This window comes from Astyanax mexicanus, chromosome 9, assembly GCF_023375975.1.
Source record: "Astyanax mexicanus isolate ESR-SI-001 chromosome 9, AstMex3_surface, whole genome shotgun sequence".
Lineage (NCBI taxonomy): Eukaryota > Metazoa > Chordata > Actinopteri > Characiformes > Acestrorhamphidae > Astyanax > Astyanax mexicanus.
In genome coordinates, this window is record NC_064416.1 from 3,532,235 (window position 1) to 3,558,837 (window position 26,603).

A 26,603-nucleotide genomic window follows, 5' to 3' on the forward strand; every position below is an offset into this window, starting at 1 on the left:
CATCTCCAGCTCTGAATGGGTTTCAGAGGCGCTGGTACACTTTCCCTCACCCTGACCCGGACCCCCACCCCACCCGTCCAAATACCTAAACACACCCCCACCCAAACACACACCCCGTCTCTAACGAGAGTACTGCTGGAAACGGACTGAGAAAGAGGGAGAGGGAGAGAGAAGGGGGGAAGAGGGTAGCGGGTTGTGTGAGCGTGCATACGTGTAAGTGTGTGTGAGCGTGCGTGCATGTGTACTAGTTTTAATTGGAGCACAGGATATGTGTGTGTTTGTGTGTGTGTGTGTGTGTGTAGGCGCAGATCTCCTCTCTTGGGTTTCAGGGTAAGGTTAGAAGCAGGCAAGCTCGCACAGGTGGGCTTTATTAGTCCTCAGAGCAACACACACACGCACACACACACACACACACACACACACGCACACACGCACACACGCACAATCACAATAAAACCCCTATTTTTGCACGTTTAAACAGTTAAAATTAGACCCATACTTGAGGCAACAAAACCGGCTAGTGGGAGGGATTAAAGACAGAGGAAGCTGCCTATTGGCTAGCCGAGTGGTGCTAACACTGCAGTAGTGATGAGCAAAAGTTTAGATCAGTTTAGATGGGTCGTGTTGGGCCGAAAGATACTTTTTTTTTTTTTTGAATGGATGAGGTCTGTAGCCAGTGTGCTAACACTACATTAGCAAAGTTAGATGGATTAGGTCTGTAGTGTACGTAACCTTACATTTACCTCAGCGGAGCCATTTTAATTATGAATTTACCTCAGTAGAGCTATTCTAAATATACATTTACCTCAGCAGAGCTATTCTAAATATACATTTACCTCAGCCGAGCTATTCTAACCATACATCTACCTCAGCAGAGCTATTCTTAATCATAAATTTACCATAGCAGAGCTATTCTAAATCATACGTTTACCACACTAGAGCTATTCTAATCATGAAATTTACTTCAACAGAGCTTTTCTTCTCATGAATTTACCTCAGCAGATCTATTCGAAACAATAATTCACTTCAGCAGAGGCATTCTAAATCATGTATTTACCTCATCAGAGCTATTCTAATAATACATTTACCTCAGTACAGCTTTTCTACTTATGAATTTTACTGAAAAGAGCTATCCTTATCATGAATTTACTTCAGCCATGCAGTGGAAATGCTGTTGGCCAAAGTTTTTTTTTTTTTTTTGCAAGTGGTTTTAATGTTATGGCTGCCTACTGAGAATGCCTGACCTAAATAAAAGTAAAATAGAGTCGTTACATTAAAACATTAAATTTCTGCATCCCTCTGTGAAGTTTCCATTTCAGAACTATAAGGTTTCATCACGTCAGTGACAACACACACACACACAAACAGTAAAGCACTGTCTGTCCTGCTTATTTCCTCCACTCAGAGGCTCAGACGGAGGCCCTCACGGGCGGAAGGCCCGAGCCTCGGCCAAAACAGACAGATCTGGGTTCTCCACAGTGACGTAACTCTAAACTTCTGCTTCATTTTCCTCCAAAACTTCCAAATAAGAGAGTTTTCAGGCCAAAAAAGCTGAATCAGACTAATAACAGACTGAAAAACAAAACCTTCTTCCTACTCAAAACACACACACACACTTTATACACACACACACACACACAATGTGTTATTGTACTCAGGCCAGAAAGCCTTATCGTTGCCTCACTCTCTCCGTCTGCTCAGGCCATGTTCTTTTCAGGCCTTCAGTCTGAGAGTAAACCCACTGCAGACCCCCGGCTCACTGGCCTGCCTCACCGCCGAGGCTCAGGACTCGGGGAAAGTACTGGCAAACGACAGGAAAACCGAACTCCAGCCAAAATAAACAACATGCAGAAATACAGACACACTTACCATGTTCTTTATCTATGGGAGGAGGGGACCGTGCTCCTTACAGGGTTCATACACTTTAATCAATGAATAGCTGAAGTAAATTATTAGAATAGATCTACTGAGATAAAATAACACTGCTCTAGCTCTCTCTCTCTTTCTAGGAGATAGCTAGGATAGCAACTTTTCCAGGCCTTCAAGGCAAATTTTCACAACCATACAAAAACATTCTAAAACATCAGTGCAACATCAACAATAGGGCTGCAACGATTGGTCCATGTAATCGACAATGTCGATTATTTAAATTTGTCAACTTCAAATTTCATAGGCGACTAATCGTTCATTTCTAACAGTACCACATTACACAAAGTGCCCAAACACAACAGATTACATATTAAATCACTAAATTATTTCCACGTTTAAACAACATTCACATACTTAAATGCCATTTAAACCTCATGTTCTGCTGTTTCTATTGTTTTTTTAAAGATGGCAGAAATAGTCGTTGACTAACCGACTAATCTGAAAAAAATCGTCAGATAACCAAAGTATCGTCGACTCATTGATATATAAGTGCTGTAATGTATAAATAATAATGTAAAAATAACTGTGAGAAGCAGACGTTTGTTGGTTTGGGCAGCGAGTCAATAAGTGACCAGTGCCAGTCATTCATCAGCGCAGTTAAATCAGCCAGACCGTCTGTAAACCCGCCAGCAGACACTGCAAACCAACACCTATAGCAACAGTATCCAGCGCTACCATACCGTCCACAGCGCCGCGCCATGACTACCGGCACTGACGGCCCCCAGCTGGGGGGCATTACGAGATCGGGAGTTTATAGTTACACAGACGGAAAGTTTCGCTCTGAGGACCCCTCGGACCCTCGCTGCACTTTCACACAGGCAGTGAAGGGGACTACTGAGGTAGTTCTAGTACTAAGGTGCCAGTTTCTATCAAAAGAGTGAGACTGTTCACTTATACAGTAATTATTACATTTATAGTATATATTACTGATGACCATTTTCCTTACAGTTACATATATTTTACATACATACATATATATATATATATATATGTATACATATATATATATATATATATATCCTTTTGTAAAAATCTGAGACAGAAGACAGAGAAAGACTGAGAGAACTATTTATATATGCATTGATGTTAACAGACAAATAGTTTTTTTTTTTTTCAATTAATCAATTAATTCATTAATTCATGCTTTGGCAACACTTATTTACAACGGTCAGGCCAATAAAGCTTCTTTGAATTGAGAAGAGTTAGACAGAGAGAGACAAACACACAGAGATTGAGAGAGAGAGACAGACACAGACAGAAGGAGACAGACAGTGAGAGAGAAACAAAGAAACGACAGACATAGAAAGGCCGAGGGAGAGAGACAGACACACAGAGACAGAGAGAGAGCGATAGACAGAACGAGGGAGAGAGATACAGAGAGAGAGACAGAAAGATAGACAAAGAGAGAGAGAGATACACAAAATGAGGGAGAGAGATAGACAGAGAGAGAGAGACAGACAGACAGAGGGACAGACCGACTATGAGAGAGAGAGAGAGAGAGAGAGACCAAAACAGATACTGAGAGAGCGAGACAGAGAGATAGACAGACTAAGAGAGAGAGACAGAGTGTGTTAGTGTTAGAGGATACCTACATTGGAAGATCTATTCTAATCATATATTTACCTTAGCAGTGCTATTGCAATCAAAAGTTACAAAAGAGTATTCTAAGAGTATTAGAATTAAGTAATTAAAGACTAGAGAGAGAGACAGAGGGAGAGTGACAGACAGACAGATAAACAGAGTGCTAAAACCTTAGTAGATCCATTCTCATCATTTACTTCAGCTGTGCTTTTTTCAATCAGTAAATTTACCCAAGTTATTTTAGACACAAACAAACATAAGGGCTTAATTACTATCCTAAATATCTCATAGAGAAAGAGCGAGAGAGAGAGAGAGAGAGAGAGAGAGAGACCGACAGACAGACAGACAGACAGACAGTGAGTGAGTGAGAGCAGTGCTAGTTTAGCCATAGAACTACTTTACTTTAGAGCTACCCTATAATTCAGCAGTACTTTTTGTTTTTAAGTCATACTGTAAATGACATAAGGTAAACTTTGGTAAGCAAACAAATGGAAAGGCAGGGTTACTATACTAGCTATGTCATAGAGAAAGACAGAGAGAGAGAAAAAGAGACAGACAGACAGAAGAGAGAGAAAGACAGGGAGAGTGCCTGAGGGTCTGTTTCAGGTTCTTGTTCCAGCTGTCATCACTGTAGTCTTAGTGGAGGAAGTCCGTGAACAGGGGTAACTCTGGACGATGGGGGTGGGTGGTGTTGGTTGGGGGGTGAGCAGTGTGTGTGTGTGTGTGTGTGTGGGGGGCTCACAGTGCTGGGCCCAGTACTGCACCCACCCAGCCACAAACACAGCTTTGATTGATGGCCCAATTATCAGGACCCTGTTTATTGTGCTGTTATTTATAAGAGAAACGGAGGGTGGGGGGCACAACCCCAGACTGGTCACAACCTGTTTAGGGCAGAGCCGTGTGTGTGTGTGTGTGTGTGTGTGTGTGTGTGTGTGAATTTACATTACAACTATATATACAGTTTTGGGGGGGGGGAGAAAAAAAAAAAAAAAAAAAGAGAGCACTTCAGTTTCTGAATCAGTTTCTCTGATTTTGTTATTTATAGGTTTATGTTTGAGTAAAATGAAAATTGTTGTTTTGTTCTATAAACTACAGACAACATTTCTCCCAAATTCCAAATAAAAATATTCTCATTTAGAGCATTTATTTACAGAAAATGAGAAATGGCTTTCAGATCTCAAATAACGCAAAGAAAACAAGCTTATATTCATTAAGAGTTTAAGAGTTCAGAAATCAATATTTGGTGGAATAACCCTGATGGTTTTCAATCACAGTTAAAATCATGCATCTTGGCATCATGTTCTCCTCCACCAGTCTTACACACTGCTTTTGGATAACTTTATGCTGCTTTACTCCTGGTGCAGAAATTCAAGCAGTTCAGTTTGGATTGATGGCTTGTGATCATCCAGTCACTGGTCTCACTACTACAATGTTAGCATCCCTATCACAGCTTTAGCATTGCAACATACTAATTAATTCATTAATAGAATAGCAATGGTGAGGCAAGTCATGATTAGAACAGCACTGCTGGGGTAAAAATGTGATTAGAACAGCACTGCTGAGACAAAAATCACGATTTGAACATTACTTCTGAGGTAAATGTATGATTAGAATAGCACTGCTGAGGTAAATTCATTAATAGAAGAGCAATATCCAGCTAAACTAATGTATAGAACAGCACTGCTTAGGTAAAAATATGATTAGTGTTACTTTGAAGAATGCAAAATACAAAACATGTTCTGGTTTACTGCAAATTCACTTTATATGCAGAGAGTAGTTTTGAACCGTGCACTGTGATGACTCGCCTGTTCCCACACCAGTCATAACCCAGTTCTCCCCGTCTCTGACCCGGTTTCCAGTCCAGAACTGGGTGGATCCCTCACTTTTAATAAGGAACTACCCTGTGATAACCCGGTATCTCTGACTGAGCTTTCAGACAGGGCTCTGCTCAGTCGAGCACATCAGCAGAACCCGACACACACAGACCCGGCCATTCAGAACCATCCTCTGCCTCGGGTTCGGGTTCATCCAGCACAGTGACCGGGACAAACTGCACACCCAGGAGCTCAAACTACAAAAGCTCTCTGTGAGGAACAGGCCTCAGCTTCCTACAGCTCACGCTCCGGCGAGCGGAGCAGCACGATGGCGGGGCTGGACGTGATGTGAGCAGGACATGGTTCAGTCCTCCATCAGCAGGACATCATCAGCAGCAGAGATTACCGGCTGACCTCTCGACCCCAGGCCATACTCGGGTTCCTCTTTGAAGGAAAGCTCATATCACACAGTCCGCTAACACTAGCTGCAGCTAAGGGTGCAGAATACATTGATTGTTTATTGTTATTGCGATATACTGACGTTGCTAAAGTAAGCGATCCGTAAAAAAAAAAAAAAAAAAATTAAGGTAAAAGAACTAAAATAGGCACCAAACTCTTCTTTGATTTAAGCTGACTCCAAAAAAATGTGAGGAGCACTGGGTGATGTATGGGTTTAGAGGCAGGGCAGAAGGGAGAGCTTAAGAAGCACTGGTGAGCTAAACGTATGATTAGAATAGCATAGCATGGCTGAAGTAAACTAATTAATAGAATAGCAATAGTGAGGTAAATTCATGATTAGAGCAGCACTTTTTGATTTAAAACATTACTTCTGAGGTAAATGTATGATTAGCATTGAACTACTGAGGCAGATTCATGACTAAAATTGCAATGCTGAGATAAATTCACTAACAATAGAAATAGCACTGCTGAGGTAAATGCATGACTAAAATTGCAATGCTGAGGTAAATTCATTAATAGAAAAACAATGGCAAGATTATGATTAGTCATGATTAGAACAGCACTACTAAGGTTAAAAACATGATTAGAACAGCACTGCTGAAGCAAATGTAGGGTTTGAACATTACTTCTGAGGTAAATGCATGATTAGAATAAAACTACTGAGTTAAATTCTGAGGTAAGTGTGTGAATAGAATGGTAAGTGTTTGATTTCAGCAGCAATATTTAAGTTACTGCACCATTGGAATAGATTAATAGGTAAATTTATGACTGAAATTGCAATGCTGGGGTAAATTCATTAATAGAATAGCAATGGCAAGGTAAATTTATGATTAGAATTGCACTGCTGAGGTAAAAACATGATTGGAAAAGCAATGCTGAGGTAATTACAGGATTATTTCTGAGGTAATGTATGATTAGAATAAAACTACTGAGGTAAATTCATGACTAAAATTGCAATGCTGATGTAAATGTGTGAATAGAAGGGTAGGTTTAGTATTTGAGCAGCAATGCTGAGGTCAATGCATCATCAGAATAGTAATACTGAAGTAAATTTATAATCAAAATTGCAATGCTTAGGTACATTCGAATAGGACTACTGATGTTGAGGTGTCTGCTGGGGTATTAAAAAGGTTAAGGGCTCAATAAATAATACTTTCATACTAGTTCATAACACAAATCTGTATGTTTATTATTGGTTACCTAATGGCAATATTAAGTTGGCACATTGCCCAACTTGTTGAACATATGGGAAACATCACACCCCTCAGAACCAATCACAGCGCAGCTCTGTGTGCAGATAGCGGACAGCTGGGAAATCGATAGTGTAAATCCGTGTAAAGGTGAGGTGAGGGAGGGTGAAAGTGAGGCAGTGTGTGAGGGTGAGGTGAGGGTGAGGGGTCGGGCTGTGGGAACTGTAAACAGTCGGAGCTGAAAACGCCGCTGTTCAGATTGACCCCGCCCACACAGACGGACAAGCAGCGACACAGGGTGTATTGATGTCTGGGCTAAAGGTGTTGTACACATACACTCACAGGAAGATGCCTGTGTGTGTGTGTGTGTGTGTGTTCTATAAATAAAAGTATACAGCTCTTTCTTTGTATATCCAAAAAGGTAGATCTGTAAACACAGCAGATAAGGGACAAGACAACACCCATTCTCACTGTAAATTAGCTCATTACATTACCCACATAGACGCTTCTATTGTTTTCAGGGTGATGCAGAAAAGCAGAGAGCGAGTTACAACCAGCTGCAGCCAAGGTTGCCAGGTCAAGCAAAAAATCCCACCCAAATTTGTCTAAAACCTGCCCTTAAACTCTGAAGCTTAAACTAGCTCAATATCTAAGGTTGCCACAGACGTTCACAACACAGTACATTTTGGTAGCCTCACCATTAGGAACCCCAAATGGATGGCATAATAAAAAATAATCGTGATTAATCAACTTATCAGAAAAAAAATAATCATCAGCTAGTAGACGACTAAAACAGCATGATAAAAAATAAACACGATTAATCGAATAATTGAAAAAATGATTGTCAAATAAGTCGTCTACTAAAATGGCGTGCAGTAAAATATGCAATGGATCAGGAGCCTCGCCAATAGGAAACACAAATGGAGGCATGATAAAATAATCATGATTAATCAACCAATCAAAAAATAAAATCGCCAGTTAATCGACCACTAAAACGGCATGCAGTGAAAATAATCATGATTAATCGAATAATCGAAAATAATTGTCAGTTAGTCGACTACTAAAATAGCATGCACTGGATCAGGAGCCTCACCAATAGGAAACACAGATGGACGGCATGATAAAAATAATCATGATTAATCGACTACTCAAAAAATTATATCTACAGCTAGTAGATGACTACTAAAATGCCATGCAGTAAAAACACTCACGATGAATTGACTAATCGGAAAAAATAGTCAAATTAGTTGACTGCTAAAATTGCATGCACTGGATCACTGGATTAAAAATAATCGTGATTAATCACCTATACATAAAAAAATAATCGCCAGATAGTCAACGACTAAAATAGTATGCAGTAAAACATGCATTGAATCCGGAGCCTCAACAAAAAGAGAACACAGATGGATGACATGATAAAAATAATCGTGATTAATCGACTATTCGTGATTAATTTGTAAGTTGAATAAATAACTCCTAAAGCCAGCAGAGAGCTCTCAGGATCTGAACCGCCTCCTGCAGCTCAGCAAACGGCACTTCAGAGCTGAGTAAACTCAGGACAAACGCTGCAGTGTTTACCCCGGCTTCTCAATTAAACAGCTTGAATCGGACCATTTGTGGAGCAGTACAGAGGACACATGGAGGACAGAAGGTGGACACATGGAGGACAGAAAGAGGACACATGGAGGACACTGTGCAGACGGACCTCGCCTCGCGCTCTGCTGTTTTTCTAACCTGCAGTGGACGGAGCCGAGCCATTTCCTGAACCAGCGCGAGTGCTAATGTTAACAGCTAGGTAAGGAAACGGAGGGGCGGCTGCGGGTTTATGGAGCTGCTGCCACACTGCCAGTGGCTGGTGGAGTGGCAGGTTGGAGATCACCCAGTGGTGCTAATTAAAACACTTATGCCCGAGTTTCCCCCTCGCCAGCAGGGTCTTCCTCACCTACATGACGAAAAACAAAAGCTGGCAGCCAAATGCAGGAGGAACCACCCAAGATGGCGGCAACTCTACACACAAACACACACTTCTGTATTAGCATTAGCTGCATTAGCTTTGCAGTTGCACCGTCTTACTCAAAATACAACAAATCACAATGTATCCCACCCAATATAATTTTCTCCTTTCAATATCGTGCAGTCCTAACTGTATGCACTATAAAATATCATTTAAGCAGAAATTGTACTTGGGAGATCGTTGGTTCGAATCCCAGTCATGCAGCTTGCCCTGAGAGAGCACAATTGGCCTCGCTCTCTCTTTAAGTGGGTATGTGTCACTCTTTCCCCTCATGACTTCTAGAATGATGTCGATCAGCACAACTGTACATCTGTGAGCTGATGTATCGGAACTGTGTAACTGCGCTTTACTCCGAGCGCAATGGATATTACAGTTATTAGAGTACGTTTGCAATCTCTATTCAATCTCTACAACATGCAAATAAATTGACAAGTACTTCCTAACAATGCACTTAACAGACGAACACTATTAAAATAAAAAAAGTTAAAAGTTTTCAGATACTACTTGCAACTAACATAGTACGTAAACTTATTGGCAAATTTAATAGTATCTAATAGCAATCTAATTATTTGATTATTCACAAATAATTACATTTTTCTTCTCCAAGACTAAGACTTCTTTTACTATATCATCTTAAGGTAGTTTTTGATGCTTTTTAAACTAGAAGATTGTAATGTGCTGAGTTAGTGAGTTTAACTGAAGGTTTTAATGGAGAAAATAAATGCGGGTGTAGCTCCATATTCCACATATTCCAAGTGTGTGTAATCTGCCTCATATAACTCAACAGTAAGCGTAGCTGTGTTAGAGCGCTAAATTAAACTGCTAATGAGTCACGCGATTAATGTTAATGTTTCCAGATTAATGTTGACAACCCTAATTCTGACGCATTTATAACTTAGGGATGTACTGAAAACATTATTTAGAGGAAAACCAATAATAATTAAGAATATTTCACACCAAATACAGAAAAGCAAGAAAAATATAATTTCAGGCAACTTAATTCAAACTCACCAGTTTTTCATGATTAATTATAACATTTTACAATCACACTCAACTTAGTCTGTGTCTTTAAAAGTGCCCAAACACAACAGATAACACATTAACTCAATAAATATCAGTACTTCCCACGTTTTAACAACATCCAGACATTTAAATGCCTTTTAAACCTTATGGTCAGCTTTTTCTATTGTATTTAGAGATGGAGGACATGGCAGAAATAATCGTTGAATAATCGAATAATCGAAAAAAGTAATCATCAGATTAATCAACTACTAAAATAATCATTAGTTGCAGCCCTATTCTACAGAGATATATTGGAATATAAAGTTAACTACACTTACAAAATCTCATACATAATGACCTGCCCCACACAGGGGTGTAGGGGACCGGTTCCCATTGCCCCCCCTGCCCCGAGGGCAGCGCTCTGGCTTTAATAAGGCAGCGGAAACCCTGATTAGTCCCTCTATTTGGCTTCAGTCTCTAAATTAGAACCTTCATTAGTTTATGACCCCGGCCTGAGCACTTCTGCCCCGCAAAGCCCTTTCCCCTCCGCCGCCGGGGGGGGGCAGGGGGGGTGGTGCGCCGCCCCGGCCCTGAAACGATCTCTAAACAGGCAGGCGAGAACTAAACAAGGTAACCCCCCCCCCCCCCCCCCCCCGGACCACCATTATAAATCAAAGCTCACAGCAAACTGCTGGGGGAGAAGAGGGGCCAAAAGAATAGGTCAACACACCATGTTGACCTTTTCCCACTCTTCTCTTCAATGGGGTTTATAATGGAAGCTGGCAGACAAGGGGGTGGGGCGAGAGAGCGAGAGGGAGGGAGAGAGAAAGAGAGAGAGAGAGAAAGGGGGGAATGAATACAAACTGATGATAAACTTCCTCTTATCCCCTTTTTTTTTTTTAGCAATGTATAGGCTAGCGGTGGGCGATACGGTCCTAAAATAATATCACAATATCTTGCGGTATTTTTGCGATAACGATACTTTTGGCGATATGACAAAACACTGAATTAAACAAAAAAAAGGATTTTAAGAATACACTACTGCAACAAAAATGAATATTAAATTGTATTATTGCATACGATATGTATATTTCTAACAGAAGTCCAAATATCTCCACATATCCAAGACTGAAGTAAATGATACTGGACAGATATAATCTGTCTCTAGTAGATATAGAACAGAAAATGAGAACAGTGTGAATTTTTCTTTTGCTAAAAACAGCAAAAAAAGTAGTATCCTGCCTGATGTGTTAATTAGGGGTGGGTGATATGGCAAAACATTTCAGGGTATAATATCGTTCACAATATTTGGCAATACTATTGCGTACGATATGATATGGCACAGCCCTAGCATAGGCAAGCAACTGACCACGCATGATTTATGGCGTATCGGTGAGTCTTTGCTATCGTAACGACGGGAAAAGTGCACCATGCACGGCTCAAAACATGCAATGAAGGCATGTACTAATTCTTAGTTGTGGGTGTGTTCATTGTGTCGCTCGCCATTCCCATTAAAAGCCAGGTGCGCACTAACTTTGGCGGATTGCTATTTTAACAGTGCAGCTACCTGGACTGGTTTTGTTCACTGTGGGCATTAGCTTTCTATGGTATGGATCAATTTATTATGAATTTATCATCAATATTGGCATCTGGATTTGAGAGATTCAAGTGATTTAGTTCCAATTAGCTATATAGGCGAGCCTTCAACCATGCAGCTTGATTTAGAGCGTCGTCATTGTGTCTTTGCTATCGTAACAATGGGAAAAGTACACCTTGTGTAGCTCAAAAGGGACAAAAGGCAGGAACTATTTCACTTAATTAAATCATGGGTGTGGTAAATTTTGGGCGTAACGTGAAATAAACCAATCAGAGTGTCACTTCCTTTTAGGAGCCAGGTGAGCTCTGACTTTGGCGGATTGCTATTTTAATGGCGCAGCTACCTGGACGTGCCCAACTCCAGCAGCTCATTTACAGGAACAGGAATGTTATATTTTATTTAGTATTCGGTTTATTGTTGATGTTTACTGCTTGCACCCGTGTTGCCAAGATAGCACGTCTGACTGTTGATGTCTGTCTAGTCTGTGTTCAGTCAGTGGAGCACCTGCGTTTTCTGTAGTCAAGATAGCAATAAACGTACCATCAATGTACCTGAACACACCTCATTTCCAGACCACCATACCCATCAGTGTAGATATATTCAGAAGTTCTGTTGCTGTTTAATGGGGATTAATTAATAGGGTCATCATTTAATGTTACAAACTGGGTTTTTCTGTCAGCCAATCAGATTTTAGGACACAAAGCAGCTTTAATTTCTGCGTTTAAGATCCTGGGAAAATACAGAGTGCCCGAGAGCTTCACCTCCAGCACGGATACAATCAACACCGCCACCAGCGCTGACATTCAGAGAGAACCGTGACCTTTCAGTTCCTCTGTGAACTTTTTATCTAGAGTGTGTGTGTGTGTGTGTGTGTGTGTGTGTGTGGTGTGTGTGTGTGTGTGTGTGTGTGTGGTGTGTGTGTGTGTGTGTGTGTCTCTATTTCTGTCGGGCTCACATGAGGGTCCGCTGGCGTCTGGGCTGAATAATGTTCACTGTTTCAACAACAAAACAAAGGCCAAGACTCTCTCTCTCTTTCTCTTTATCTCTATCTCTCTCTTGTTCTTTCTGTTTCTCTTCTGTGTGTGTGTGTGTGTGTGTGTTGGTGCAGTGTCACGGCTGCGTCACCGGCTGTGTTCCCATTCATGCCGAAGCGGAAAAGCTTTCGGTCGCTGTCGGGAGTCACTACAGCCCAGTGACTCACACCCAACCCGACCGCAAATACAGCTCCTGCTGATCACACGGACACATCAAAGAGCAGAGGATGAGTCAAACACACACACACACACACACACACACACACACGGGCTGGGCAATATCACCCTAAAATATCACAATATTACAGCAAACCACTAAGAAACGTGAAATTCTGAAAATTTTAGATTACTGTAAATAAACAGAAGTTCTTTACTCACCCAAATAAACCGTTTTCAGGAGAGAGTGTAGATGTGTGTAGATTAACATCCAGCACTCGTTTGACTTACGAATTACAGTTTTGTTTACTGAAATTAGGTTAGCTTTACAGTTTTCGCCACCCAGCGGCGAGGCCTGATGAATTAGAAGGAAAACATGGTGACACCCCTGTTCCTTACTAGTGTTGCATAATGCACCTTATAACCCAGTGCGCCTTATGTATGAAAACAGACCAGAAAATATACATTTATTGACAGTGTGCCTTATAGTGCAGAAAATACGGCTGGTTGTTGGGGTTTTATTGCCACTTCAGCACAAATTTGGCTATCTGTGGCAAACACTTGGTTTTATATGTCTAGATAGAGTACAGCTGTTCAAATGTTACAGCATGATAAGGGAAATGTAACTCACTGCAGATGTATTAAATTAGACGTATGAGGTTAAGATGTGATTAAAACTTTAAAATCTTGCCTGGTGGGTTTTTTATTTTCTTTTCTTGATATTAAAATTGTCTTACATTGATATAAGCAGGACAGTCGATGAGAATGTGTTTCATTGTTAGTGGGATTTTGCACGGTTGACAAGATGGTATTCCGTCATTAGTTATAAGGTGTCTATGTGTTAGATTTGAGTGACCTATGCAGCATCTTGTGTAGATTGTCTGATCTGATCTTTAATTGTGCTTGAAGGATGTCCGTCTTGGAAAATATAGTATAAACACATCTAGAAAGATCTCGAAAGAAATGCTACCGTTTGTAAAAACTGCAGCACTGATGTGTTAAGGAGTTATTAAGCTGATTGGGTTAAAAGTCTGTTGCTTTATCTCTTCCTATCATCACCATTTCACTGTTCGTCGGCTTTACTCCAGGTAGGAATATTATAGGAACATAGGAATGCCCGTTACATGTTTTTTTAACTATCAGATATTTGTAGAATTTGTAGAGGTTAATGAGAGATTCTTTTTAGACGTGGACAGGCCAAGTTCCGTTTTAAGGAGGTTAAGCTCTCTTTAGCTGCTCCGTTTTTTCTCTTTTCCTCCTTGGTGAAGCTGTTAGAGGGACCATTGAGAGCATCTTGAGCAGCTGCATCACTGCCTGGTTTGGGACCTGCACCGTCTCTGACCGCAAGACCCTCCAGCGTATTGTGAGGACAGCTGAGAGGATCATTGGCGTCTCTCTCCCCTCCATCACGGACATTTACACCACCCGCAGCATCCGCAAAGCAACCAGCATTGTGAATGACCCCACCCATCCCTCACACAAACTGTTCTCCCTCCTGCCTTCGGGAAGAAGGTACCGCAGCATCCGGTCCAGCACGACCAGATTCTGCAACAGCTTCTACCCCCAAGCCATCAGACTCCTCAACTGCAGAGACTGAACCGATGGTTTTTCTGTACATGCACACACACTGTTACCCCACTTACCCCAGAAAATGGAAAGCACTAAAAACCCTACTACCTCACTGGACTCTATTGCACACTGTGTAATAGAGTAATTACTACCTCACCTGGTCTTTTTTGCACACTGCAAAATTTGCACACTGTCTTGTTATTTATTATTCTTTGTCTGTATTGTGTTGTTTTTGTCCATTCTTTTGTTTTGTTTATATATACATTTTTCCTTTGAGTGTGGTTTGGTTTGTTTAATTTTATCCCCAGACACGTATTTGGTTTTTCAGTATTTTTTTCAGTATTACAAGTCTTAGTAATTTTCTCTGGTCGTGTGGAGTTTTACGTTTCTCTGTTTTGAAATTAATTCGATTATATTTTTGTCAACATTTTGGGGTCATTTTCGTTTGTTATTTTTCTAATAATAATAATAATAATAATAGTAATTACATAATTTATTTTCTTTTGTTCTTTTAAAATAAAAGTAACACAAATAGTTATTTTACTGGTAACTAGATACTTTTATAGTGGAGTAACTCCGTTAGTTAATTTTTTGGAGAAGTAACTAGTAACTATAACTAATTACTTTTTCAAAGTAACGTGCCCAACACTGATCATGATGTAATATCGCTATATCCTGTATTATAACCCCCCCCGTATGTACCCTGTGGGGTCAAATGGGTGTTCACAGTGAGAAAAACGAGCAGTTGTTGACAAACTAAATGGGCATCCTGTGGGAAAGTGGACCACAAACAGGGCCGAGGTCAACAACAAACAGAAAATACGCTTCCCATCCCACCCGACCCGCAAACAAAAAGGGGGACGGGGAAGGGGGACACTGTGTGTGTGTGTGTGTGTGTGTGCGTGTGCGTGTGGAGGGGGGGGGGGAGGTGGGTAGTGGTCTACATCCAGGGAAAAAGGGTTCAACTCTGACACTCCTCATTTGTGCATTCAGGCCCAAAGAGACAGTGTATAGAGATCAAACAATGCCCACACACAGAGTGGGGGGACTCCCCGGGCGAGAGATAAAGTGTTTGAGAGCATCAGTTAAAGTAAAGTAGTGAAGAGGTAGAGTTACAGGTATACAGTAAATAGTGAATATTTTAATAATGTTCTAATCCAGATTATGAGGAGCTCATACTGCTCAACTAAATAAAGAAAAAAAATACTTTAAGAAATAAATGAAGGTCAGTCAATCTGAAAAGAGGAAGTTCAAGAACTTTAAAAGCATCCTCAAGTGCAGTCACTGCAAAAAGACCATCAAAAATGTTGATGATGATGAAACTGGCACTCATCAGGATAAGTTCATCAGAGTTTCCAAACTCAGAAACCCTCAGTATTTGTTTGTTTAACACTTTTAAGTTACTACATGATTACTGCACATGATTACTATGTGTTCCTTTATAGTCTGGATCACTTTATTATTTATTTACTATGTAGGTACTGGTACTAAAACGTGGCAATACAATTTGTAATGTATATTACATGTTTTATACATGTATTATATGTATTTTAAAAAACACAATATCGATATCAATATCAAAAAATCTTAAAATGACAATAATATCATTTATCGCCATAATTTCTAGGACGATACATCAGCCCCCTCCCCCTCCCGCAGTGAGTTTTAGTTTTTTTTCTGCGCCACTTTAAGCACAACCGCTCCATAACACAGCAGATGTTCTCCAGATGTTTCTCCTCCAAAACATCTGGCTTCAAAAGCTCTCCCTTTTTCTCCAGTAAATCTGAGGGTAATCATGTTCGTTCAGACGCGATTGGTCAGACGGGCCGTCAATTACAAACCCCAGGAAAAGAGAGAGAGAGAGAGAGAGAGAGAGAGAGAGAGAGAGAGAGAGAGAGAGAGAGAGAGAGAGATAGTGAGAGAGAGAGAGAGATAAAGAGAGAGATGTGATAAGAGGAGTCATGTGAAGTGAGTCAAACCCGCCTTTTACACAAGATAAACAACGTTCTCCAACACAGCGCAGTTTACAGGAACAGGATCTATCCATCTATCCATCCATCTATCCATCCATCTATCTATCCATCCTTCCACTTTACATCCATTTATCCATCCATTCGTAAATCTATACGTACATCAATCCATAAATCCATCTAACTGTACATCAGTCCATCCATCTGTAAATCTACCCAAATATCTATCCATCCACATACCCATCCATCCATCCGTCCATCTATCTATACACCTACCCATTCATTCATCCATCCATCCAACTACTGTATTTATCCATCCATATGGAAATCTACCCATATATCTATCCATCCATCCATATACCTATCCATCCATCTGTATATCTATCTATCCACCCATTCATCCATCCATCCATCTACTGTATTTATCCATCCATACAAAAATATATCCTTCTATCCATCCATCATCCATAAATCTACCCATATATATATCTATCCATCCATATGTATATCTATCTATTCACCCATATATCCATCAATCCATCAATCCATCAACTGTATTTATCCATCCATCCATCCATCCGTAAATTTATCCGTATATCCATCCATGTGTATATCTATCTATCTATCCACCCATTCATTCATCCATCCATACATCTACACGAAAATATATCCTTGTATCCATCCATCATCCATAAGTCTACCCGTATATCTATCCATCCATATATCTATCCATCCATCCATCTGTATATCTATCTACTGACCCATATATCCATCCATCCATCTACTGTATTCATCCATCCGCACGTAAATTTATCTGTATATCTATCCATCCACCCAATTATCTATCCATCCATCCACTATATTTATCCATCCATACGAAAATATATCCTTATATCCATCCATCATTCGTAAATCTATCCATATATCTATCCATCGACTGTATTTATCCATCCAAACATCTGTAAATTTATCCGTATATCCATCCATAAATCCATCTCTGTCAATCCATAAATTCATGTATCCATCTATCCATGCATCTGTCTGTCGCTGTGTCTGTCTGGCCATCCATCCATCCATCCGCATCCGCCCACGTGTCTCTATCTACATTTGTCTGTCTCTGTCCATCCATCCATGCATCCATCCATCCATCCATCTCCATTTATGTTTACCGATCTATCCAACATCTATTTGCATGTCAGTCTCTGTCCATTTATCAATCTCTTCCTATCTGCATGAGTCAATTTGTCCATCCTTCCGTCCGTCTGTCTCAGCCGAGGAGAGGCTAAGCTAACACTGCTAACACAGAACTGCAGTGGAGTGGACTGTAGTCTCAGTTCTGTAGATACACGCCCAAATCTGCACTTATCAGAAGGTTGTGTAAACTGGAGTTGCATTATATTGGGAGAAAATGTAATTGTAATGTTTTGTAGTAATATTACATAATATGGGATTTTTACCACATTTCAACAGAATTCAATGATGCAACTAGTCATGATATTAATAATGCACTCTGTGTATCAAATCTAATTTTGCATTGGTTTAATTAGCCATACGTGATACTGCACAGCGCACATTATGACGCTGAAATGTTTTATATTGCACAACTTTTAAGAGGACATATTAATCCTCTTTTTACACAAGTTAAAAAAGGTCTGCATGTTTTATACAAAACATGTTCTTAAAGTTCTTTACACAAAATCACTCTCAAAGATAAAGATCTCAGCAGCTCATTCTCACCAGTTTCAGTCCCTTTCAGAACGAGCCATTTAAGGGCTTTGTCACTTTTATGCAAATAAGCTGCTGCTGGCCACTCCCTATGTTTATACTGAGCATTTACCAAACGTTAGTGTAAGCTAGTTCATGATTAACTGTGATTGAAGCACCAAACTCATTCTTTGAAAGTTCTTACATCCCTCATTCCTCATCTGCTGACTTCCCAAAGAAAGGAGGTGCAGATTCCTCCCTCAGACGAAGTCTGCAAGCTAATCCTGCTGTGCACTGTCTGAGTTTCTCAACCAGATGGAGTCAGGGTGGTTCTATGCAGGGCTCTTTATTGTGATGTCAGAGTAAGGGAGGAGCATAAAAACGACATGGATTTTTATTTTTGGTGTTTGAAGTGTTTAAAGTGTTTATAGGGGCAGTCGAGACCAACGTAAAAAAAAAAAAAAAAGGGCATTCAAAAAGTGAGTTTTGCACAATATGACCTCTTTAAAAAAAAGATTGAATCTATTACTCAACTGCTTTTTGATTAGAAATAAAAAAAAAATTGTACAAAATTCTTTTTTTTCGGCAGGCTGGGCCGGTTCTGGAGTCTGAGGCCTGAAATCAGGCAGATGAGTTTAGCAGGCCTCTACACCCCCCCCCCTTCCCCACCCCCACCCCCCCTTTACACTGGCCCTTTGTTCCTGTCTGAAACATGATCCACACACACGTCTACCGGCCCAGCTCGGACCATCGGAACGAGGCTCTGTGTTTACAGAGATTAAAGCAGACGCTCTGATTTAAACAGTGTGTGTATTCCATTTCAACACATACACACACACACACACACACACACACCATGTATATATACTCTTAAACCAGAGTGCATATCCTAGTGCATCTCAAAAAATTTGAATATCATTAAAAAGTTACTTTATTTCAGTAATTCACTTAAAAATGTAACTCTATTATATTATATAGATGTATTAAACACACAGTGATCTATTTTAAGCGTTTATTTCTTTTATTGTTGATGATTATGAAGCTCACAGCCAATAAAAACCCAAAAATCTGCGTTTCAGAAAATTACAATATTATATAAGATCAACTGGTACTTTTGGCAGTAGGAGTGGGCAATATTATATCGTATACAATATATCGTAAAAGAAATATCATGATATTAAAAATCCATATCGTGATAACAGGGCTGTTCTGTCTTAAAAGTAGTCTATTATTTACTGTGAAGCTTTAGGTGTATTTATTGTATAATTGTTTTAGTTTGCAGTTTATATGCATGCACTAAATATTCTGCAATATTTTTTGCTGCATTATATTATTTTATGCTATATTATTTATTTTGCCACATTATGATTATGCTGTTATACTATTATACTATATTCCTGAAATGAATTAATTATTTTTCTGTTTTCCTATATCGCCAAGTATATCGTTATCGCAAAAATACCCTGAAATATCGTGATATTATTTTAGAGCCATATCGCCCACCCCTTTTTGGCAGTGTGGGCAGTGTGCCAAATCCTGCTGGAAAATGAAATCTGAATCACCATAAAAGTTGTTATCAGCAGAGGGAAGCATGAAGTGCTGTAAGATACCAAGGGCCCGGCACACGCAGACGCCAAGGACCCGGCACACGCACACCAAGGACCCGGCACACGCACACACGCGAGGATCCGGCACACGTTTTATAGTACAAGAATCTTTTAAAGACTTACTTTAGGAAGTATCTCTGGCCGGAGGCGGTCTTGGCCATCTCCCAGCCGGGGGGTAGGGGCACGTCGTCGGGAATCTCGTACGACGGCTGGCGGAGGTGCTGAGGGGAGGTGCCCGGCTGCGGCAGGCCGGTCAGTGTGCCGGGTGAAACGGCGCCCAGCTGCAGGGAGGCTGGCGAGGAGTGCGCTCTGACGTGCTGTGGAGTGAGGGTGCCCGCTGTGCCCGCGTCCGTGCTGGCCTGGAGAAACACAATACATCAATTTATATACATAAATATATATTTCCAGACAAGAAGGTGGTCTCAGACCAACTCCTGAAGTGGTTTGAGAAAATGGTATGCGTCTTAATCTGTTTTAAATGTGTGTCTCAGACCACCTCTACTTTAAAAACACTAATTTTAAGAATTTTTTTTAAGAAAATTCACAATTTTATCTCCCTCAGAAGACAAGGTGTTCTCAGACCACCTCCTGAAGTGGTTTGAGTGATCAGATTTGTTTTAATCTGCTTTAAAATGTCTCTCTCAGACCACCTCTACTTTAAAAACATTAATTTACAGAAGTCTTCAACCTCGAAATTCACATATTTATATTTCTCTGAACAGAAGGTGGTCTCAGCACACCTCCTAAAGTGGTTTGATGACGGGATAGATTTTTTTAATGTGCGTCTCCGACCACCTCTACTTTAAAAACACTAATCTATAGATGGCTGCAACCTCGAAAAACACATATTTATATCTCTTAGAAGAGAAGGAGGTCTCAGACCACCTCCTAAAGTGGTTTGAGTGATGGGATTTGTTTTAATCTCCTTTAAATGTGTGTCTCAGACCACTCTACTTTAGAAACACTCATTTACAGAAGGCTGCAACTTCAAAATTCACAATTTTATCTCTCTTAGAAGAGAAGGTATTCTCAGACCACTTCTTGAAGTGGTTTGAATAATGGGATAGATTATAAACGTGTGCCTTAAAATTCACTCATTTATATCTATCAGGAGAGACGTTGGTCTCAGACCACCTCCTGAAGTGGTTTAAGTGATGGGATTTGTTTCTGTTTAAAAGTATCTCAGGCCACTCTACTTTAAAAACACTTATCTAAAGATGTGTGCTACCTCAAGATTCACAATTTTATATCACTTAGAAGAGAACACGGTCTCAGACCACCTCCTGAAGTGGTTTGAGAGATGGTATTTGCTTTAATCCCTTTTAAATGTGTGTCTCAGACCATCTCTACTTTAAAAACACTGATTTACAGAAGGCTGCAACCTCAACATTCACATTTATAACTATCAGAAGAGAAGGTGGTCTCAGACCACCTCCTGAATTGTTTTGATTGATCAGATTTGTTTTATTCTGCTTTAAAATGTGTCTCAGACCCCCTCTACTTTAAAAACACTCATCTAAAGATGGCTGCTACTTCGGAATTCACAAATGCATGCCTCTCAGAAGAGACGGTGGTCTCAGCACAACTTCTAAAGGTGTTTAAGTGATGTTATTTGTTTTATTCTTTTTATAATGTGTGTCTCGGACCACCTCTACTTAAAAAAAAACTGCACTGTATGTTGTATTAAATAAATTACAACAAGAACTCCACTCCAGTCCTGCCCCACCTGACTACTTAACGGACTCAGTTGTATTTAAAGATGGTCTGAGAAAGACACAACAGGGAGTGAGTGATCAGTTCAGTGACTCACAGAACAGCCTGAGTCACGCTGCTATTCCAGAACATCAGGACGAGCAGAAGAGATACTAGATCATTACATCATCACAAGCAATCACCAATCACCATACAGCTGTGTTAAAATCTCTTACACAACATCTATCTGTGCAAATTAAGAGAAAATATAAAAATAATCGGTGTACTGTGCTAAACGTATAGTAAATGTAGGTTAAAACTGTGTTAGTGTTTGAAACTTGGGAAAAACTTTTAACGATGGTAAAACTTTATTTTAAAGTGTTTTAAACTGTTAAACTGTATTAAACGTATTGTAAATATATGGTAAAACTGTTAATTTTCAAGTGTTTTAAACAGTGATATATGGAATATGTAGGGTAAAACTGTTTCTATTGTGAAGAGTTTTAAACTGTGTTAAACTGTGTTTTAAACTGTTAAATTGTGTCGAACACTGTTCAACGCTCTGGATAAGGGCGTCTGCTAAATACCGTAAATGTAAATGTAAATCTGTTAATTTTAAAGTGTTTTAAACTGTGTTAAACTCATAGTAAATGGAGGATAGAAATGTTTAAGTATTTTAAACTGTGTTAATGGGGTTAAAACTGTGTTAAACATATGGGAAATGTAGGGTAAAACAGTATATTTTAAAGTGTTGTAAACTGTGTAAAATGTAAGGGAAATGTAGGGTAAAACTTACGTTTAAAGTATTTTTAACTGTGTTAGTGTTTAAGACTGTATTATGTGATTTAAACTGTGCTAAACTGTGCTAAATATATAGTAAATGTAGGGTAAAACAGTTTATTTTAAAGTGTTTTAAACTATGTTACGGTGTTTTAAACTGTTAAACTGTGTTTTGAACTGTTTATTTAAAACTGTTTAACTGTGTTAAACTGCTAAACAAATAGTAAATGTAAGGTAAATAGTTTTAAAGTATTTTAAACTGTGTTTTAAACTGTGTTAAACTGTGCTAAATGTATAGTAAATGTAGGATAAAAAGTAAAAATTTTATAAATATGGTGTGATTTTAATATTATGACAGTTTTCCTAAAATTTGCTTTAAAACACTTGCAATCGCTTACAGTATCACAATATGCTGTAATATATTAAATCATAGTCCCTATATTGTGATTTTTATTGTATCGCCAAGCTCTTGTTAATACACAGCCCAAGTATATACAGCTCGGGGACAAAATAAATAAATAAATAAGAGGACACTTAAAAATTAGGAGTTTCTTTGGAATATAATCAAGAGGAAGATGGATGATCACAAGCCATCAAACCACCAAACTGAACTGCTTGAATTTTTACACCAGGAGTAAAGCAGCATAAAGTTATCCAAAAGCAGTGTGTAAGACTGGTGGAGGAGAGAGAACATGATGCCAAGATGCATGAAAAAAACTGTGATTAAAAACCAACCAGGGTTATTCCACCAAATATTAATTTCTGAACTCTTAAAACTTTATGAATATGAACTTGTTTTCTTTGCATTATTTGAGGTCTGAAAGCTCTGCATCTTTTTATTATTATTTCAGACATTTCTCATTTTCTGTAAATAAATGCTCTAAATGAGAATATTTTTATTTGGAATTTGGGAGAAATGTTGTCTGTAGTTTATAGAATAAAACAACAATGTTCATTTTACTCAAATATAAACCTATAAATAGCAAAATCAGAGAAACTGATTCAGAAACTGAAGTGATCTCTTCATTTTATTCCAGAGCTGAATTTATATATATGACTTACGAGATCAGATCAGCTGTTTTTCTGCTGTAAGTCTGAACTGGAGCTCTGTTAGTGTATCTGTAGAGGAAGTGAGTGGAGATATGGAGGCGCAGGGTTTCCTGCAGTGATCTGATCTGCTGAGAAGAGGAGGAGGAGGAGGAGGAGGAGGCTGAACTGGATAAATCTCAGCCCAGTAGGAGGAGGAGGGGTGAGCATGCGCAGAAAACACTCCCAAACTCCTCAACACAACACTAAATCTAATACTGCTATTCTACACCTCCCTCCTTCATTCAGTTCTCATTTAAAAACACTAAAACAACCAAATTATATCACTCTCTCAATTAATATATGCATGGGTTTAGTCCGAGTGTGTATAAAACACATTTAGCTTATATAAGAAAAAGAAAGACTGTCTGTAGCTGTAAACTCCAAACTTAAAATAAAGTGTTTATAATGCTTCAAGCATGTTTTTATCTATCTGGAGTAGGATTTTAACAGTTTAAACAGTGTATAATTGTGTTTTTAAGCTGTTTTATGAGTTTATATTTAGTTTTAGGCTGTTTATATTGGAGTCTGGAGTGGGTTTGTAACAGTTTAAACTGTGGTGAAACATTTTAAACAGTGTTTTTAAGCTGTTTATAGTTAGTTTTATGCTGTTTTTACCTGCCTGGAGTGGACTTAACAGTCTAAACTGTGGTAAAGTATTTTAAAGTGTTTTTAATCTCTTTTAAGTGTTTTGTACTTAGTATTAGATTGTTTTTACCAGTCTGGAGTGGGATTTTAGCAGTTTAAGCAGTGTAAAAGTGTGTTTCTAAGTGGTTTTAAGTGTTTTATAGTTAGTTTCAGGCAGTTTTTACCCGTCTGGAGTAGGATTTTAACAGTTGAAACTGTGGTAAACTATTTTAAACAGTGTTTTTAGGCTGTTTTATAGTTATTTTCCAACAGTTTAGCAGAGTTTTAAACCGTGTACAAGTGTGCTTTAAGCTGTTTTAAGCGTTTTATAGTTAGTTTCAGGCTGTTTTAACCTGTCTGAAGTAGGATTGTAACAGTTTAAGAAGTGTTTAAGTATGTTTTTAAACAGTTTTAATTGTTTTATTTCACTTGGGATTTTAACAGTTTAAGCAGTTTTAAAGTTAGTTTTAGTGTGTTTTACCTGTCTGGAGTGGGATTGTAACAGTTTAAGCAGTTTTAAAGTTAGTTTTAGTGTGTTTTACCTGTCTTGAGTGGAATTTTGTAACAGTTTAAGCAGTGTATACGTGTGTTTTTAAACGGTTTTAAGTGTTTTATAGTTAGTTTTAGTGTGTTTTTACCTGTCGGGAGTGGGATTTGAACAGTTTAAGCAGTTTTATGGTTAGTTTTAGTATGTTTTTAGCTGTCTGGAGTGGGATTTTAACAGTTTAGGCAGTTTTAAAGTTAGTTGTAGTGTGTTTTAGCTGTCTGAAGTGGGATTTTAGCAGTTTAAGCAGTGTGTAAGTGTGTTTTTAAGCAGTTTTTAGTGTTTTCTAGTTAGTTTAAGTGTGTCTTTACCTGTCTGGAGTGCGATTTTAACAGTTTAAGCAGTGTATAAGTGTGTTTTTAAGCAGTTTTTAGTGTTTTCTAGTTAGTTTTAGTGTGTTTTTACCTGTCTGGAGTGGGATTTGGGCTCTGGAGGTTTGAAGAAGGAGTCTGGGAGTTTCCTCATGCGCATGGGGACGGACGGGGGCACGGCGGCGTTCTTCGGGTTCATCACGGCGTTAAACAGCGCCTCCAGGTCGGTCTCCGAGTCCCCGCGGACGTGCACGATCTGGTGCCCGGCGGGAGGGTTGTGCTGGCCCGGATCCATAACTGCCAGAAGATTAGGACCAGCTGTAAAAAGCTCCAGCAGCGGGAGTGGAGGAGTGGAGGGGAGGGGGAGCAGGCCTGGAAAAGTTTACTAAAAGTGTAAAAACTCGGGGAAATTCAGCCCGTAAACTCCAGAAACGCGCGGAAACACCGAGATAAAGGTCCTCCGGATCCGGTCCGCCCGGGTTTACCCGAGTTCTGCTGAGATAAAGCCAGAAAAACACTGAAACAGAACCGAACTCAGAACCGCAGACTCGGACTCGCTGCTGCTGCTGCTGCGGACTCGCGAGGACGCGCCGAGCGACGCGGGCACGCGCATATCTCTCTATCCAGCAGTTACTGCGTTAAAATCCAGTTTAAAAAAGTTTTAAAAGTATAAAAACAGCGAATTAAACTGTATTAAAGCGTTAAAATAGTAAATATTCAGGCTGAAAGTGGTAAAAAGCCCGGAGTCTCTCTTCCTCTCGGCTCCGGACATCAGGACTCGGTTCAGTGTGAGACTAAATCACTGCTCTCCCAAACTTTACTCCCAACTTTCTGGGCAGGACTTCAGGAACTCCGAGTCACTTCAGGAGTCGACTCTTCACAAAAAGATCCGGTTCAAAGAATCGATTCGGCTTGGATTTACAAATCTACCAAACGTCCAAAACAAATAAAATATATTATTCCAGCTGCCACTTAAAACTTTCTGCCTAATAAATTAAAATTTTTCATTTTATCACCATACAATTAAAAATAAGCGATTGGATAGAGGGATGAAAAAGTATTTTTACTTTTATTTGCAGTAACTGCTCTTCTAGGGGAATATTCGTGTTCTATTAGTTTCACTGTTTTTTGAGATATAATGTTCAGTAATCAGATAAAAAAATCAGGTAAAATTATTTTATACTCAGATTTACTACAGTGATGTGCGTTTATTGGTAACACTCTGTTATACATAGGATTCTCTTTTTTATCTACTTAGTAGTAATAAAAGCTTTTTGTATGTACTTCTCAGAGATGTAGATTCAGAGAGAGAGAGAGAATAAAAATTAAATTGTTCGTTTTTCATCATGGAATATTACTTTCATACAATTTTAAGCATATTAAAGCATATTATAAATAACAAAACAATAAAATAAAATATATCTCAAATAAAAAACCTTAAAGATTAAAATGAAAAACAATGTGTAAAAAAGAATATATAAAATATAAAAGGTTAAACACACAAATACAAATGAAACGTTTAAAATTAAATTGTTGGCTAAAATCAAATAGCTGTTAAATAAAGGTAATGGACTATTAAATTGACTTATAAATGCTTTATATACCGTAAAAGTAAGGAGATAATGTATTGAATTGAGGAAGTTATTTATTAAATCAACGGAGAACATTTTAGATTCAATTAAATTTTAATAAATCAGTTGATCTCATTTTATTAAACTAAGGGAACTTTTTTAATACTATTAAATATTATTTTATACATTATTTTTATTTTTTCTTAACAATATATATATAAAAGTCCCTCCTGACTCCTGATCTGTTTTTTGTTTTTAATGATTTTTACTTTTTCCAATGTTCATTGTTCCGTTTTTTTTTAGTTTTTTTATGGATACTTTTATTAAAAACACCTTTTTTTAAATCATGCTGATTATTTAAATAAT

At 38.9% G+C, this 26,603-nt stretch overlaps 1 protein-coding gene across 1 annotated transcript in view; it reads right to left on the reverse strand.

Moving 5' to 3' along the window:
• The window catches only part of yap1 (Yes1 associated transcriptional regulator), a 62,629-nt gene extending 37,144 nt beyond the window's left edge, over positions 1-25,485 (reverse strand). The window contains exons 1-2 of the mRNA XM_022664924.2: positions 24,761-25,485; positions 19,750-19,985 (exon numbers count right to left, since the gene is read on the reverse strand). Of these exons, the coding sequence (XP_022520645.2) occupies positions 19,750-19,985; positions 24,761-24,961 (437 nt within the window). The 5' untranslated portion in view covers positions 24,962-25,485. The remainder of the gene's footprint in view (positions 1-19,749; positions 19,986-24,760) is intronic.
• Positions 25,486-26,603: the final 1,118 nt, after the last annotated feature.